Source organism: Schistocerca piceifrons, chromosome 5, assembly GCF_021461385.2.
Source record: "Schistocerca piceifrons isolate TAMUIC-IGC-003096 chromosome 5, iqSchPice1.1, whole genome shotgun sequence".
NCBI lineage: Eukaryota > Metazoa > Arthropoda > Insecta > Orthoptera > Acrididae > Schistocerca > Schistocerca piceifrons.
This window is the reverse complement of record NC_060142.1, coordinates 337,688,241-337,701,846: the sequence shown is the minus strand read 5'-3', so window position 1 is coordinate 337,701,846 and position 13,606 is coordinate 337,688,241. Positions and strand designations below refer to the sequence as shown.

The window sequence follows — 13,606 nt, the reverse complement described above, 5'->3', positions numbered from 1 at the left end:
CTTGGTCTCCAGGAAACCAAGTTGCGCCCGACTGACCGTATTGCCTTTACCCACTATACCTCGGAGCGGGATGACCTCACCCCTGTGGACGGTATCCCAGCTCATGGTGGGGTCATGTTGCTCGTTCGGGACGATGTCTATTACCATCCCATCCCATTGACCACCCCACTCCAAGCAATAACTGTCCGCATTGCTCTTTCTGCTTTTACTTTTTCAGTTTGTACCATCTACACTCCACCATCATCTGCTGTTAGTCGGGCTGACATGATGCACCTGATCGTTCAGCTTCCCCCGCCGTTCTTATTGTTTGGCGACTTCAATGCCCATCATCCCCTTTGGGGCTATCCTGCATCCTGTCAAAGAGGCTCACTCTTGGCGGATGTCTTCAACCATCTCAATCTTGTCTGCCTCAATACCGGCGCCCTGACTTTCCTCTCGGACTCTACTCATACCTACTCCCACTTGGACCTCTCGATCTGTTCTACCACTCTTGCCCGTCGGTTCGAGTGGTATGTCCTTTCTGACACCTATTCGAGCGACCACTTCCCCTGTGTCATTCGTCTCCTGCACCACACCCCATCCCCACGTCCTTCGAGCTGGAACATACTGAAAACTGACTGGGGACTTTACTCCTCCCTGGCGACCTTTCCGGACCACGATTTTCCCAGTTCTGACAGTCAGGTCGACTACCTCACGGCTGTTATCATCAATGCTGCCGAACGTTCCATTCCTCGTACTACTTCTTCTTCACGTCGCGTTTCCATCCCCTGGTGGAACGAGGCTTGTAGGGACGCTATCCGTGCTCGACGACGTGCTTTACGCACCTTTCGCCGCCATCCTAAGTTGGCGAATTGTATTGAATACAAACGACTCCGAGCGCAATGCCGTAGAATCATCAAAGACAACAAAAAAGCTTGTTGGGCCTCTTTCACCAGCTCCTTTAACAGTTTTACTCCCTCTTCCGTCGTTTGGGGTAGCCTGCGCCGGCTGTCGGGCATTAAGGCCCACTCCTCGGTACCTGGCCTGACCTCAGGTCATGAGGTCCTTGTTGATCCTGTGGCTGTCTCCAACACCTTTGGCCGCTTTTTCGCGGAGGTTTCAAGCTCCGCCCATTACCACCCTGCCTTCCTTCCCAGGAAAGAGGCAGAAGAGGCTCGGCGACCTTCCTTCCACTCGCTGAATCTGGAAACTTATAATGCCCCCTTTACTATGCGGGAACTCGAACGTGCGCTTGCACTGTCCCGATCCTCTGCTCCGGGGCCAGATGCCATTCACGTTCAGATGCTGGCACACCTTTCTCCGGCGGGCAAAAGCTTCCTTCTTCGTACCTACAATCGCGTCTGGACCGAAGGTCAAGTCCCCAGGCGTTGGCGTGATGCCGTTGTTGTTCCTATACCCAAACCCGGGAAGGATAGACACCTTCCTTCTAGTTAGCGCCCCATTTCTCTTACAAGCTGTGTCTGTAAGGTGATGGAGCGCATGGTTAATGCTGGGTTAGTCTGGATTCTTGAATCTCGACGACTACTTACTAATGTCCAATGCGGCTTTCGTCGCCGCCGCTCCGCTGTTGACCACCTTGTGACCTTGTCGACACTCATCATGAACAACTTTTTGCGAAGGCGCCTAACGGTAGCCGTGTTCTTCGACTTGGAGAAGGCTTATGATACCTGTTGGAGAGGAGGTATCCTCCGCACTATGCACAGGTGGGGCCTACGCGGTCGCCTGCCCCTTTTTATTGATTCCTTTTTAACTGATCGAAAGTTTAGGGTACGTGTGGGTTCCGTATTATCCGACGTCTTCCTCCAGGAGAACGGAGTGCCTCAGGGCTCCGTCTTGAGCGTAGCCCTTTTTGCCATCGCGATCAATCCAATTATGGATTGCATTCCACCTACTGTCTCAGGCTCTCTCTTTGTCGATGACTTCGCGATCTACTGCAGTGCCCAGCGAACATGCCTCCTGGAGCGCTGCCTTCAGCGTTGTCTAGACAGCCTCTACTCATGGAGCGTGGCAAATGGCTTCCGGTTCTCTGAAGAGAAGACGGTTTGTATCAACTTTTGGCGATATAAAGCGTTCCTTCCGCCATCCTTACATCTCGGTCCCGTTGTTCTCCCATTTGTGGACATAACGAAGTTTCTAGGGCTCACGTTGGACAGGAAACTGTGTTGGTCTCCACATGTCTCTTATTTGGCGGCCCGTTGTACACGTTCCCTTAATGTCCTCAGAGTTCTTAGCGGTTCATCTTGGGGAGCGGATCGCACTGTCCTGCTTCGCTTGTATCGGTCCATAGTCCGATCGAAGCTGGATTATGGGAGCTTCGTCTACTCGTCCGCTCGGCCATCCCTCTTACGCCGGCTCAACTCCATCCACCATCAGGGGATACGTCTTGCGACCGGAGCCTTCTACATTAGTCCTGTTGAGAGTCTTTATGCTGAAGCTGCCGAGTTACCATTGACCTACTGGCGCGACGTACTGCTGTGTCGGTATGCCTGCCGGCTGTTGTCTATGCCCGACCACTCCTCTTACCAGTCCTTCTTCGCTGATTCTCTCGACCGTCAGTACGGGTTGTATGTGTCTGCCCTGCTGCCCCCCGGAGTCCGCTTCCGTCGCCTGCTTCGACAATTGGATTTTGCCCTCCCTACCACCTTCAGAGAGGGTGAGAGCCCGACACCACCTTGGCTCCAGGCTCCGGTTCATATTTATCTCGACCTCAGCTCACTCCCGAAGGAGGGTACTCCGGCTGCAGTGTATTGCTCACGGTTTGTCGAACTTCGTGCTCGCCTTGCCGGTCACACCTTTATTTACACCGATGGCTCCAAAACTGACGGTGGTGTCGGCTGTGCCTTTGTCGTCGGGGCCGCCACCTTTAAATACCGGCTCCTCGACCAATGTTCCAGCTTTACGGCCGAGCTTTTTGCTCTCCATCAGGCCGTTCAGTATGCCCGCCGCCACCGCCATTCATCGTACGTACTCTGCTCTGACTCACTCAGTGCTCTTCAGAGCCTTGGAGCTCCCTATCCGGTCCATCCCTTGATTCAACGGATACAGCAGTCCCTCCATTCTTTCGCTGATAATGGTGGTTCTGTCAGCTTTCTGTGGGTTCCCGGACATGTAGGAGTGCCTGGGAATGAGGCTGTGGATGCTGCAGCCAAAGTTGCAGTCCTCCTGCCTCGGCCAGCCTCCCATTGTGTCCCGTCATCTGACGTTCGTGGGGATGTATGTAAGAGGCTTGTGTCGTTGTGCAGTAAAACTGCTTCCAACTGCTTGGACAACATCCTCCTGACCATCTCGGCGCGAAGAGGTCCTTCTGACCAGGTTGCGGATTGGGCATTGCCGGTGTAGCCACCGCTACCTGCTCTCCGGTGACCCAGCCCCGCAGTGCCCTTGTGGTCAGGCATTAACAGTGCGCCATGTTTTATTGTCGTGTCCCCGTTTTAGTCAATTTCGTGTTGTCCTGTCCCTGCCATCTACTTTACCGGATGTTTTAGCTGATGACGCTCGAGCAGCTGCTCGTATTCTGCGTTTTATAACTTTAACTGGCTTGTCCAAAGACATTTAACCTTTTTACTTATTTTATCTGCATCTTTGTCAGGTCCTTCTGGTGTCCCCCCATCCCCTTGAGTTGTAACAGCTTCCATGTGCTCTAACAACAGTGACTGGGCGCTAATGACCTCAGCAGTTGAGCGCCCTTAAACCCAACCAAAAAAAAAAAAAAAAGTGCCTCGAAGGGAGGAGCAATAAATTGCTTTCAGTGAAATCTAAAGTGCAGCAGATGATTGCTGCCTGTGATAACAATGAGGGAAAGTAGCCCAGAATGACTCAGTCACCTATAAACTGCTGTCGTGCTTACTTTTTATCTGTGTTCCATGACTTTTTTATACTTGCTTTTGGTCAGTATTGCATTTTTAAATTGTGTATGTTGCCTTTGTTAGGTTTTGCAACTTGTTTTAATCGATTCTCAGTATCACTTCCAGAGTATCAAATGCTATACAGTTAGTACTAAAAAAAGGAGATACATAGGAACTGGAGATCTGGATTAATAAGGGACAGAAAAGCAAAATGAGTTCCCAGATGGCACATAAGTGAACTTTATTAACATGGCATATAAAGAACAAGGTTAAACATAATGTAGATTCTGATTGATACAACTGGAAGGGATTCTCCTGTATGTATCTGGCAAAACAGTCTGTTGTGACCTGTGTCGTGATGCAGGTAATGACAGTAACTGCTATCCATGGATTCACATAGAATAATACCATCTTCTGGGAACACAGAATCCTGGGAAGCCCAGCATCAGAGTAGGCAAGGCTCTGGGGTGATGGCTGGTGGATCAGTGTGGATGCTGTTTTGGATTTTCCACAGATGGCTGCTGAGATGCCTAGTCCAGGGAAGGCCAGCATCAGAAGAGGTAAAGGTTCCAAGGTGACAGCTGATGAATCAGAGCACCAATTGAGGGGTGGATGCAAACTAGTGGCTTGATTGCGGTGCCACTGTCACTGGTGTGCGTGGCTTGTGACAAGGTTGTTGGCTGCTGGTGGATGGCTTTCCACGGCTTTCCACAGGCATGCTTGGATTTGTTGGCTGTGGTGTTGACAAACCCGTAGTGCACTTGCATTGCTCAGAGTGTACTGTCAATGTTAGAGGAATGCTTAGAGCAAGACTGCCCGCTGGTTGCAGGTGTTGTGCTGAAGGCAGAAATAGCATGTGTGTTTGCCATACACACCACATCTCCTTAATCCCATAGAGTAATTTCACTGAAGCTTGGTGTACTTAACACTTACAGTCTGGAAAGAAGCAATGTAGAGGTAAGAGGGTGTGAGGTACACTAGAATCTCGCTAATCCGGCCCTCAGTAGTCTGGCCTCTCAGTAATCCAGCACACATCCAAAAACACATGCACAATGAATTATCATGCACAACAATGCTTAGTTAAACAATGCTTCATATACTGTATTTGAAATTGTAGCTTTCTTTACAGTTTGGAATCGTGTCTTCCAAAAAGGAAATGCGTTACGCTAACCTAAAGTAGAAACTTGAAATTTTAGATAAGTTAAATCGGGGTTCTTCGCAGAAAGCCATTGCTGCTGAGTTCAGTGTTGGGCGAGCAACTATTTATGACATCAAAAGGAAAGATGATGTTATTAGACAGTACGCAACACACACAAATGGCTACTGAGTTGGGAAAACGGAAAGTTATGTGAAAGAGTGAGAATGAAGAACTGGATGTAGCTGTTAATAGATGGTTCATACAACAACACAATAAAGGATTTCCTGTCAATGGTACGATTATAAAGGAGAAATAGATGGTTCATACAACAACACAATAAAGGATTTCCTGTCAATGGTACGATTATAAAGGAGAAAGCAGTTGCATTTAACAAAAAACTTAGCGGTAGTAACTCGTTTGCAGTGAACGAAGGTTGGCTATAAAACTGGAAAAACGACACAGTATTAGATAGCTGACAGTCACCAGGGCAAGTCGGTTAGCTAACGATAAGGATGCTGATGAGTTCGTAAGCAATATACAGAAGATAATAGAGGAAGAAGATTTAATTGCTGATGCCTTGTATAATGCTGATGAAGCAGGACTCTTACAAGATACTTCCTTCAAAAACAGCAGCTGCTAAGAATGAGAAGGAAGCTCTTGGTTACAAGCAACAGAAACAGTGCATAACATTAATGGCGTATCGTAATGCAAATGGGAGTCATAAACTACCACTTACGGTTATTGGAAAGTACCAACACCCATGTTGTTTTCAACACACTGACATAAATACTCTACAGTGCAGTATTGCACTCTGAAAAAAGTGTGGATGGACAGACAAATATTCTATCAGTGGTTCCATGAAACGTTTGTACCAGCAGTGAGAAAACAGCTTAAGAAGAAAAAGCTTCCACTGAAAGCTATTTTTATAACTGACAATGCTCCCAGTCATCCTTCAGACATTTCTCTAAAGTAAACATTATTATCGACATTCACTTCTCGTCTCCTTGTGGAACGAAAATGAAAATGACTCTATTGAGACTATGCTAAAGGCGTGGAAAGAAATTAACATACGTGATGTTTCCCAAGCAGCTGAAGCAGGGGATAAAGGGAAGAGTGCTACCATAATGAAGAGCTAGAGGAAATTGTAGTCATCCACTGATGCCGAGTTGGATCCAGTAGTGAGTGACAGCAACAAGCCAGTCAATTCAGAATTATCAATTACTTTTTACACTGACATGTTCCACAACCTTCCAGGAGGAGAAGAAATTGATGATGAAGTTGTTACTAAGTGGCTGAATGAGGAAAACTGTAATACGGACCAAACTTTAACAGGTGAAGAAATAATCAAAAGGGTGCAAGAAAGTAATGATGAAAGTGATGAAGAATAGGACACAGGAGGAGAGCGAGAAGATTTCTCTCACTGCTGGTGCTGAAGCTGCCGAGGTCTTCCTGGAGTACATTATGCAACAACCAGATACATGCAGTACCAATCTAATGCTTGTAAAGCGGTTGCGTGATAAAGCATGCCACCATCACATATCATCATTGCGACAGTTAAAAATTAGGGACATGTTTCATAGTGAGTGATAAGATGTATAATTACGTACAGTATGTTGTACACTCAAGGACTAAGTTTTCTTTGAAAATTAATGTATTTATGGATTTAATAAAGTATAACCTCTGTTTTAAAACTGTATCCTTCGGTTTAATAAAGCACAGTACACTATATCCCCTATGTTTTCAAAATAAATAAAAAACAAAATAAATGAACAAAATAAATTTCAGACACTCAATAATCTGGCACCCAGATATGCCAGGAATGGCTGGATTAGCGAGAGTGTAGTGTACTAGAGTGATAGGTTATTGAGGACACCAGAGGAAGAGCAACAGGGTGTGATCATCTTTCAGTGATGTGCTTTTTTGTGGTAAGCCTTTAAGATGATAGCAACCGGTCACGGTGCATGCCATCCATAAAAATTATCACACAATGCAAATACATAGGGATTTTCAACTTTTTGATATCCTAATCCCATTTTGCTGATATGTTCGTATCGTGTAATCATTTTTGTGGATGGCATGTGCTGGCCAGTTTCTATAATCTGAAGATTCATAACTCAGGTGAAAAGTGTGATTGAAATTTGTAAATAATAGCCATTGCAGTCAAGACTCTGTTTTTTCTCTTTTCCCTGATTATTTTGATGAAACCATTTCAACAGAATTTGCTATGTACATGACTCATTTGTGTTTGAGAATAAGAGATTATACTGCAAGGGTGAATATCACAGATAAATTTAACATGCTCTCTGGTATCATATTGTGTAAAATAGCAGAGATTCAGACTTGTGTGCGATATGTCTATGGAGACGAAGCTGTGGTTAAAAAACTAGTTGTTAAATACAAATTCCACTACTTCCTTAAACACTCAATGTGCTGAATTTGAGACAAGAAACCAAAATGGATCTCAAGAAACTGGAATGCTACAGATAAACTTAACAGAAAACTTTTTTCCGTATTATGCAAGACAAAATACAGAGAGCTCAAGTAACATTTTCTTATACCATTATCAGTGACAATGTAATGCATGTAAAGGTTTCTGTTGCTGAGCTTTTATGTAAAATTGCAGCTAATCTAAAGCTAGAGCATTCATGCCTCAACAAATCGACAATTTGTTCACATGACTATACTTTCAAGCCGGCCGGAGTGGCCGAGCGGTTCTAGGCACTACAGTCTGGAACCGTGAGATCGCGACAGTCGCAGGTTCGAATCCTGCCTCGGGCATGGATGTGTGTGATGTCCTTAGGTTAGTTAGGTTTAAGTAGTTCTAAGTTCTAGGGGACTACCACAGCAGTTGAGTCTCATAGTGCTCAGAGCCATTTGAACCATTTTGTACTTTCAAATTTAAAAACGAGTACGCCTTATACTATGTGTGTTCCCTGTAGAAAATATTCAAAGTGACTGTGGGCCACATTTCATGATAAAGATCTATTGTAAACTTTGGGTGGCACAATAAAGAGAAAGGTGTGGAACTAGGTGAAACTCTGAAAATGGCATGTTGGCTGTGCCAAAGATTTTTAAGAACATGTGAAAACTCAGATTCAAACAATAACCATGTTTGTACAGATGACCCTAAATAAGACTTGGATTAATGTCAAACCCATTGGAACAACGCCAAACTCTGAAATGACCAAATTTTTTATTATAACTGAGGATCCAACCATTCAAAGACTGGTGCATATTTAGAGGTGTATACTGATTCTTTTGATGAGTCAAACGCTGCAGATACATACTGGCGCAACATGAATGTTGATTTGATAAGCCATAGATTGTTTGTCACTATAGAAATTTTAAGTGGGAAATGCTTAAAACAGAAATCTTACAGCATCTGCAAAAGTGGCACTGAAAATGGATAAATGAAAGTGATATATTTCTTAAACATTAAAACTGTGTGCTGGTCTGGGTATATAATGTAGGACCTTCGTGTTTTGGGTAAAGGTTTGAGGTTTGAATCCCACTCCAGCACACAGTTTTAATGTGCTAGAGAGTTTTAAATCAGTGCACATTCTGCTGCAGAGTGGAAATTCATTCTGGAAGCTAAGGCATTGTTTTTTAAACCCATTTCACATCACAAGAATGTATTCACACCAGATGAAAGTGGCAGAATTTCTAGAATCTGTAAAATTGTGTATGGTTCAAGGTACTTTCTGTATCCCACATGGAACTTTTAATTTCTGGTTTAAATGAAATTTTAAAAAATTATTTCATGAGTTATCTTTAATCCTCCACAATCATCTGTCTGAATGCATTATTTATCATTTAGAAGAAGAGATGTTAATCTACTGAATAATTAACTTCATGGACTGTTCCATTCAGCACTTGGAATGGCTAATGTAGTGCTAGTGTAGACTTGTACATCTACAGTAGGTCTTTGTTTTACTGTTTTCTTCTTCTTCCTCCTCCTCCTCCTCCTCTTCTTGTTGTTATTATTATAGAACGAAAAATTATAAAACATACAAATATTTATTATTGTATAGTATTATAATTACTTGCATATTCAGTCTTCACAAATGTGAATGCAAAATTTACTTAAGGCTGAAAATAATGTTGACAAAATAATAAATTACAGTGGAATGCAGCTGTTTTGTAATAACAGTTATGTCCACAGTTGTTTTATTTATTTGTGAATTTTACTGGTGGTTAATAAAAGTTTCTATTTCCAGATCAAGTGCCCAAGAGTGTTCTAAATAATATTTCTGCCAAGATAAAGTCACGTTTGAATGTAGAAATGAATCCACAGTACAAGGATAATTTGGTGTCTAATGTTTGGGAGTCATCTTTAACTATTAACTGGCCAGACTTGATACAGTAGGTAGTAGTTTTACTCATCATGTTATTATTCAAATAAAATAACTTTGTGATTGACAGACTGCAGTCGCAGGGATCAGTGTTAATGGCGTGCAGCCAGCCATGATGGACTAGGCTCTGTTTATACCCATGTGCTCCTCAATAAAGATTTATCGCTTGGAAGTTGTAGCATATTATTTGACTCACTGAAATGTCAATCACAGAGTTATTTTATTCTAATTATTACTGGCAAAATATTTTGAAATTAATGTGCATTACAATAATTTTAAGTTTTTATTACTGCTAAAAGTGTATTTTAGTGGCAAAACTATTCATGTGGAAATTTACATTCCTTTTTGACTAGCTTTTGGGGCTTCCAATGTTGCTACAAAAAGTAAAATAATTTTGAAAAATTGCCATCTTGCCTGTTGCCTTTCTCCAAATCAGTCAAAGTGGTTTTGAACAGTGCTGTCTGTACTAGTAGATAGCAAAGAATGGACCATGAAAATAAGTGAGCTTGTGTGAACAGTCAATACACTATCATCACTGCTGCCATTTCTAGACTCATTGCTGCACAGTGTTACAGACAAACACTGCAACCTGCCCTAAAATGTGGTACTTCGGTTCAATAGAATGAGTATTTTTGTCAGACGTTATGATAGAACTGATTTCAGTCACATTGTAATGGTACAGACTGCTGCGTTCTCATTGTCAGGACCAACTGTGCTGAAGTTTGTTGCATATGTACAGAACATTTGTTATCTTGGAAAAAAATCAGATTTTCTGACAGTAATCCACACTGTATTTGAAAGATATTTTGATCGTGTTACTCACAATTGCAAAGATTTCAGTTTGATTACATCACGGTCAGATAGATTCCGAAATCAGATACTGGATCACAAGGCATACCCAGGAGCAGTATAGACTTGGATCACAATGCAGTATTGATGAAGAGTAGGCTGAAGTTTGAGATTAGTCAGGAAGCATAAATACATAAAGAAGTGGGAGGCAGAAGTACTAAGAAATGATGAGATACGCGTGAAGTTCTCTAGATACAGCTATAAGGAATTACCCAGTAGGCGGTACAGTTGAAGAAGAATGGACGTCTCTAAAAAGGGCAGTCACAGAAGTTTGAAAGAAAAACGTAGGTACAAAGAAGGTAACTGTGAAGGAACCATGGGTAATAGAAGAAATACTTCAGTTCATCGATGAAAGAAGTAAGTACAAAAATGTTCAGGGAAATTCAGGAATACAGAAATGTCTCTGAGGAATGAAATAAATAGGAAGTGCAGGGAAGTTACGACGAAATGGCTGCAGGAAAAATGTGAAGAAATTGAAAAGGAAATGATTGTAGGAAGGACTGACTCAGCGTATAGGAAAGTCAAAATAACCTTTGGTGAAATTAAAAGCAAGGGTGGTTACATTAAGAGTGCAATGGGAATTCCACTGTTAAGAGCAGAAGAGAGAGAGGATAGGTGGAAAGAGTATATTGAAGGCCTCTATGAGGGGATTTGTCTGATGTGATAGAAGAAGAAACAAGAGTTGATTTACAAGAGATAGGGCATCCAGCATCTGAATAAGAATTTAAGAGAGCTTTGGAGGACTCAAGATCAAATAAGGCAGAAGGGATAGATAACATTCCATCAGAATTTCTAAAATCATTGGAAGAAGTGGCAACAAATGGACTGTTCACATTGGTGTGTAGAATGTATAAGTCTGGTGACATTCCATCTGACTTTCTGAAAAATATAATCCACTTAATTCTGAAGATTGCAAGAGCTGACAGCTCATGCATCAAAGTTGCTGGCAAGAGTAATACACAGAAGAATGGAAAAGAAAATTTAGGATGTGTTTGGTGACAATCAGTTTGGCCCTAGGAAAGGTAAAGGCACGGGAGAGGCAATACTGACATTGTGGTTGATAATGGAAGAAAGAACTAAAGAAAAATCAAGACACCTTCATAGGGTCTGTTGAGCTGGAAAAGCATTTGCCAGTGTAAAATGGTGCAAGATGTTCGTAATTCTGAGAAAAATATGGGTAAACTGTAGGGAGAGATTGGTACTGTACAGTGTGTGAAGAGCCAAGAGGGAATAATAAGAGTGGACAATCAAGAACTAAGCACCTGGATTAAAAAGGATGTAAGACAGGGATGTAGTCTTTCTCCCCTTCTGTTCAATCTCTACATCGAAGAAGCAATGTTGGAAATAAAAGAAAGGTTCAGGAGTGGGATTAAAATTCAAGGTGAAAAGATATCAGTGATATGATTCACTGATGACATTTTTATCCTAAGTGGAAGTGAAGAAGAATTACAGGATGTGCTGAACAGAATGAACAGTATAATGAGTACAGAATATGGATTGAGAGTAAATCAAAAATGGACAAAAGTAATGAGAAGGAGCAGAAAAGAGACAGTGAGAAACTTAACATCAGCATGAATAGTCATGAAGCAGGTGAAGTTAAGGAATTCTGCTACCTATGCAGCAAAATAACCAATGCCAGATGGAGCAAGGAAGACATCAAAAGCAAAATAGCACTGGCAAAAAAGGCATTTCTGGCCACAAGAAATCTACTAGTACCAAATGTAGGCCTTAATTTAAGGAAGAAATTTCTGAAAATGTATGTTTATAGCACAACATTAGAAGATAGTGAAATATGGACTGTGGGAAAACGGGAACAGAAGAGAATCGAAGCATTTGAGATGGGGTGCTACAGACGAGTGTTGAAAATTAGGTGGACTGATAATGTAAGGAATGGGGAAGTTCTGCGCAGAATCGGAGAGGAAAGGAATATGTGGAAAACGCTAACAATGAGAAGGGACAGGATGGTAGGACATCTGGGAATGACTTCCATGGTACTAGAGGTAGCAATAGAGGGCAAAAACTGTAGAGTAAGATGGAGATAGGGATACGTCCAGCAAATAATTGAGAATGTAGGTAGCAAGCATTACTCTGAGATGAAGAGGTTGGCACTGGAGACGAATTCATGGTGGGCTGCGTCAAACTAGTCAGAAGACTGACTGAAAAAAAAAGAAAAAAAAAACACTCACAATTTTCATGATGTTCTGCCTGAGGATGAAGCCAATAGGGAACAGGTACAGTAGTCATGCCTGTGTCATTGGTCTTCTCCACTCCAGGTGTTCCATCCAAGGTAAGCTCTGGGCAGTAGCAGCAGCCATAGTGTTTTCAGGTCATAGCTGTTAATACTGCTGTGTGCGTGCTTTCTGGCTATTATGTTACTAGTTTCATCATCTGACATTCCATTCCACCTCCCAAGTTGTAGTGGTCATTCATCATTTAAGCTTTCCTGTGGACTACATTGTTCTATTACTGTAGCCAGCTGCATTAAGTGCTCTGTCTTAGGTCGGCGCCCACTAGGGGTGGCTGTCAGACTATTTTCTGGCCACTGGTGTTCAAATTATTAATCACTATCAAAATGACTGTTCTCAGGTTCTTGATTTGCTGTCTGAAGTACCACCATCTGTGCATCCTGTGTCGAATGTTCTGGGTTATTTGCTCTGTTACCATTTCCAGAACTGTTTTCCTCAGAGTTTGGATAATGTCAGCAGTCCTGGTGGTATGACCGGAATGACATACCACATTGGCATGTGGTGAGTGCTTGGTTTCTGTAGACCTAGATTATCCTTCACATTCCTTAACAGAGCTTGGAGAAAGAAATCTCTCTCTACAATCAGAGCGTGGAATGTCAGATCCCTTAATCGGGCAGGTAGGTTAGAAAATTTAAAAAGGGAAATGGATAGGTTAAAGCCAGATATAGTGGGAATTAGTGAAGTTCGGTGGAAGGAGGAAAAGGACTTCTGGTCAGGTGACTACAGGGTTATAAATACAAAATCAAATAGGGGTAATGCAGGAGTAGGTTTAATAATGAATAGGAAAATAGGAATGCGGGTAAGCTACTACAAACAGCATAGTGAACACATTATTGTGACCAAGATAGATACGAAGCCCACGCCTACTACAGTAGTACAAGTTTATATGCCAACTAGCTCTGCAGATGACGAAGAAATTGAAGAAATGTATGATGAAATAAAGGAAATTATTCAGATAGTGAAGGGTGACGAAAATTTAATACTCATGGGTGACTGGAATTTGGTAGTAGGAAAAGGGAGAGAAGGAAACGTAGTAGGTGAATATGGATTGCGGCTAAGAAATGAGAGGAAGCCGCCTGGTAGAATTTTGCACAGAGCACAACTTAATCATAGCTAACACTTGGTTCAACAATCATAAAAGAAGGCTGTATACATGGAAGAAGCCTGGAGACACAG

The 13,606-nt window shown here is 42.5% G+C and overlaps 1 protein-coding gene across 1 annotated transcript in view; it reads left to right on the top strand.

Moving 5' to 3' along the window:
* The window catches only part of LOC124798977 (ATP-dependent RNA helicase DHX30-like), a 310,021-nt gene that overhangs the window by 24,488 nt on the left and 271,927 nt on the right, over window positions 1-13,606 (top strand). The window contains exon 2 of the mRNA XM_047262513.1: window positions 9,201-9,345. Within this exon, the coding sequence (XP_047118469.1) occupies window positions 9,201-9,345 (145 nt within the window). The remainder of the gene's footprint in view (window positions 1-9,200; window positions 9,346-13,606) is intronic.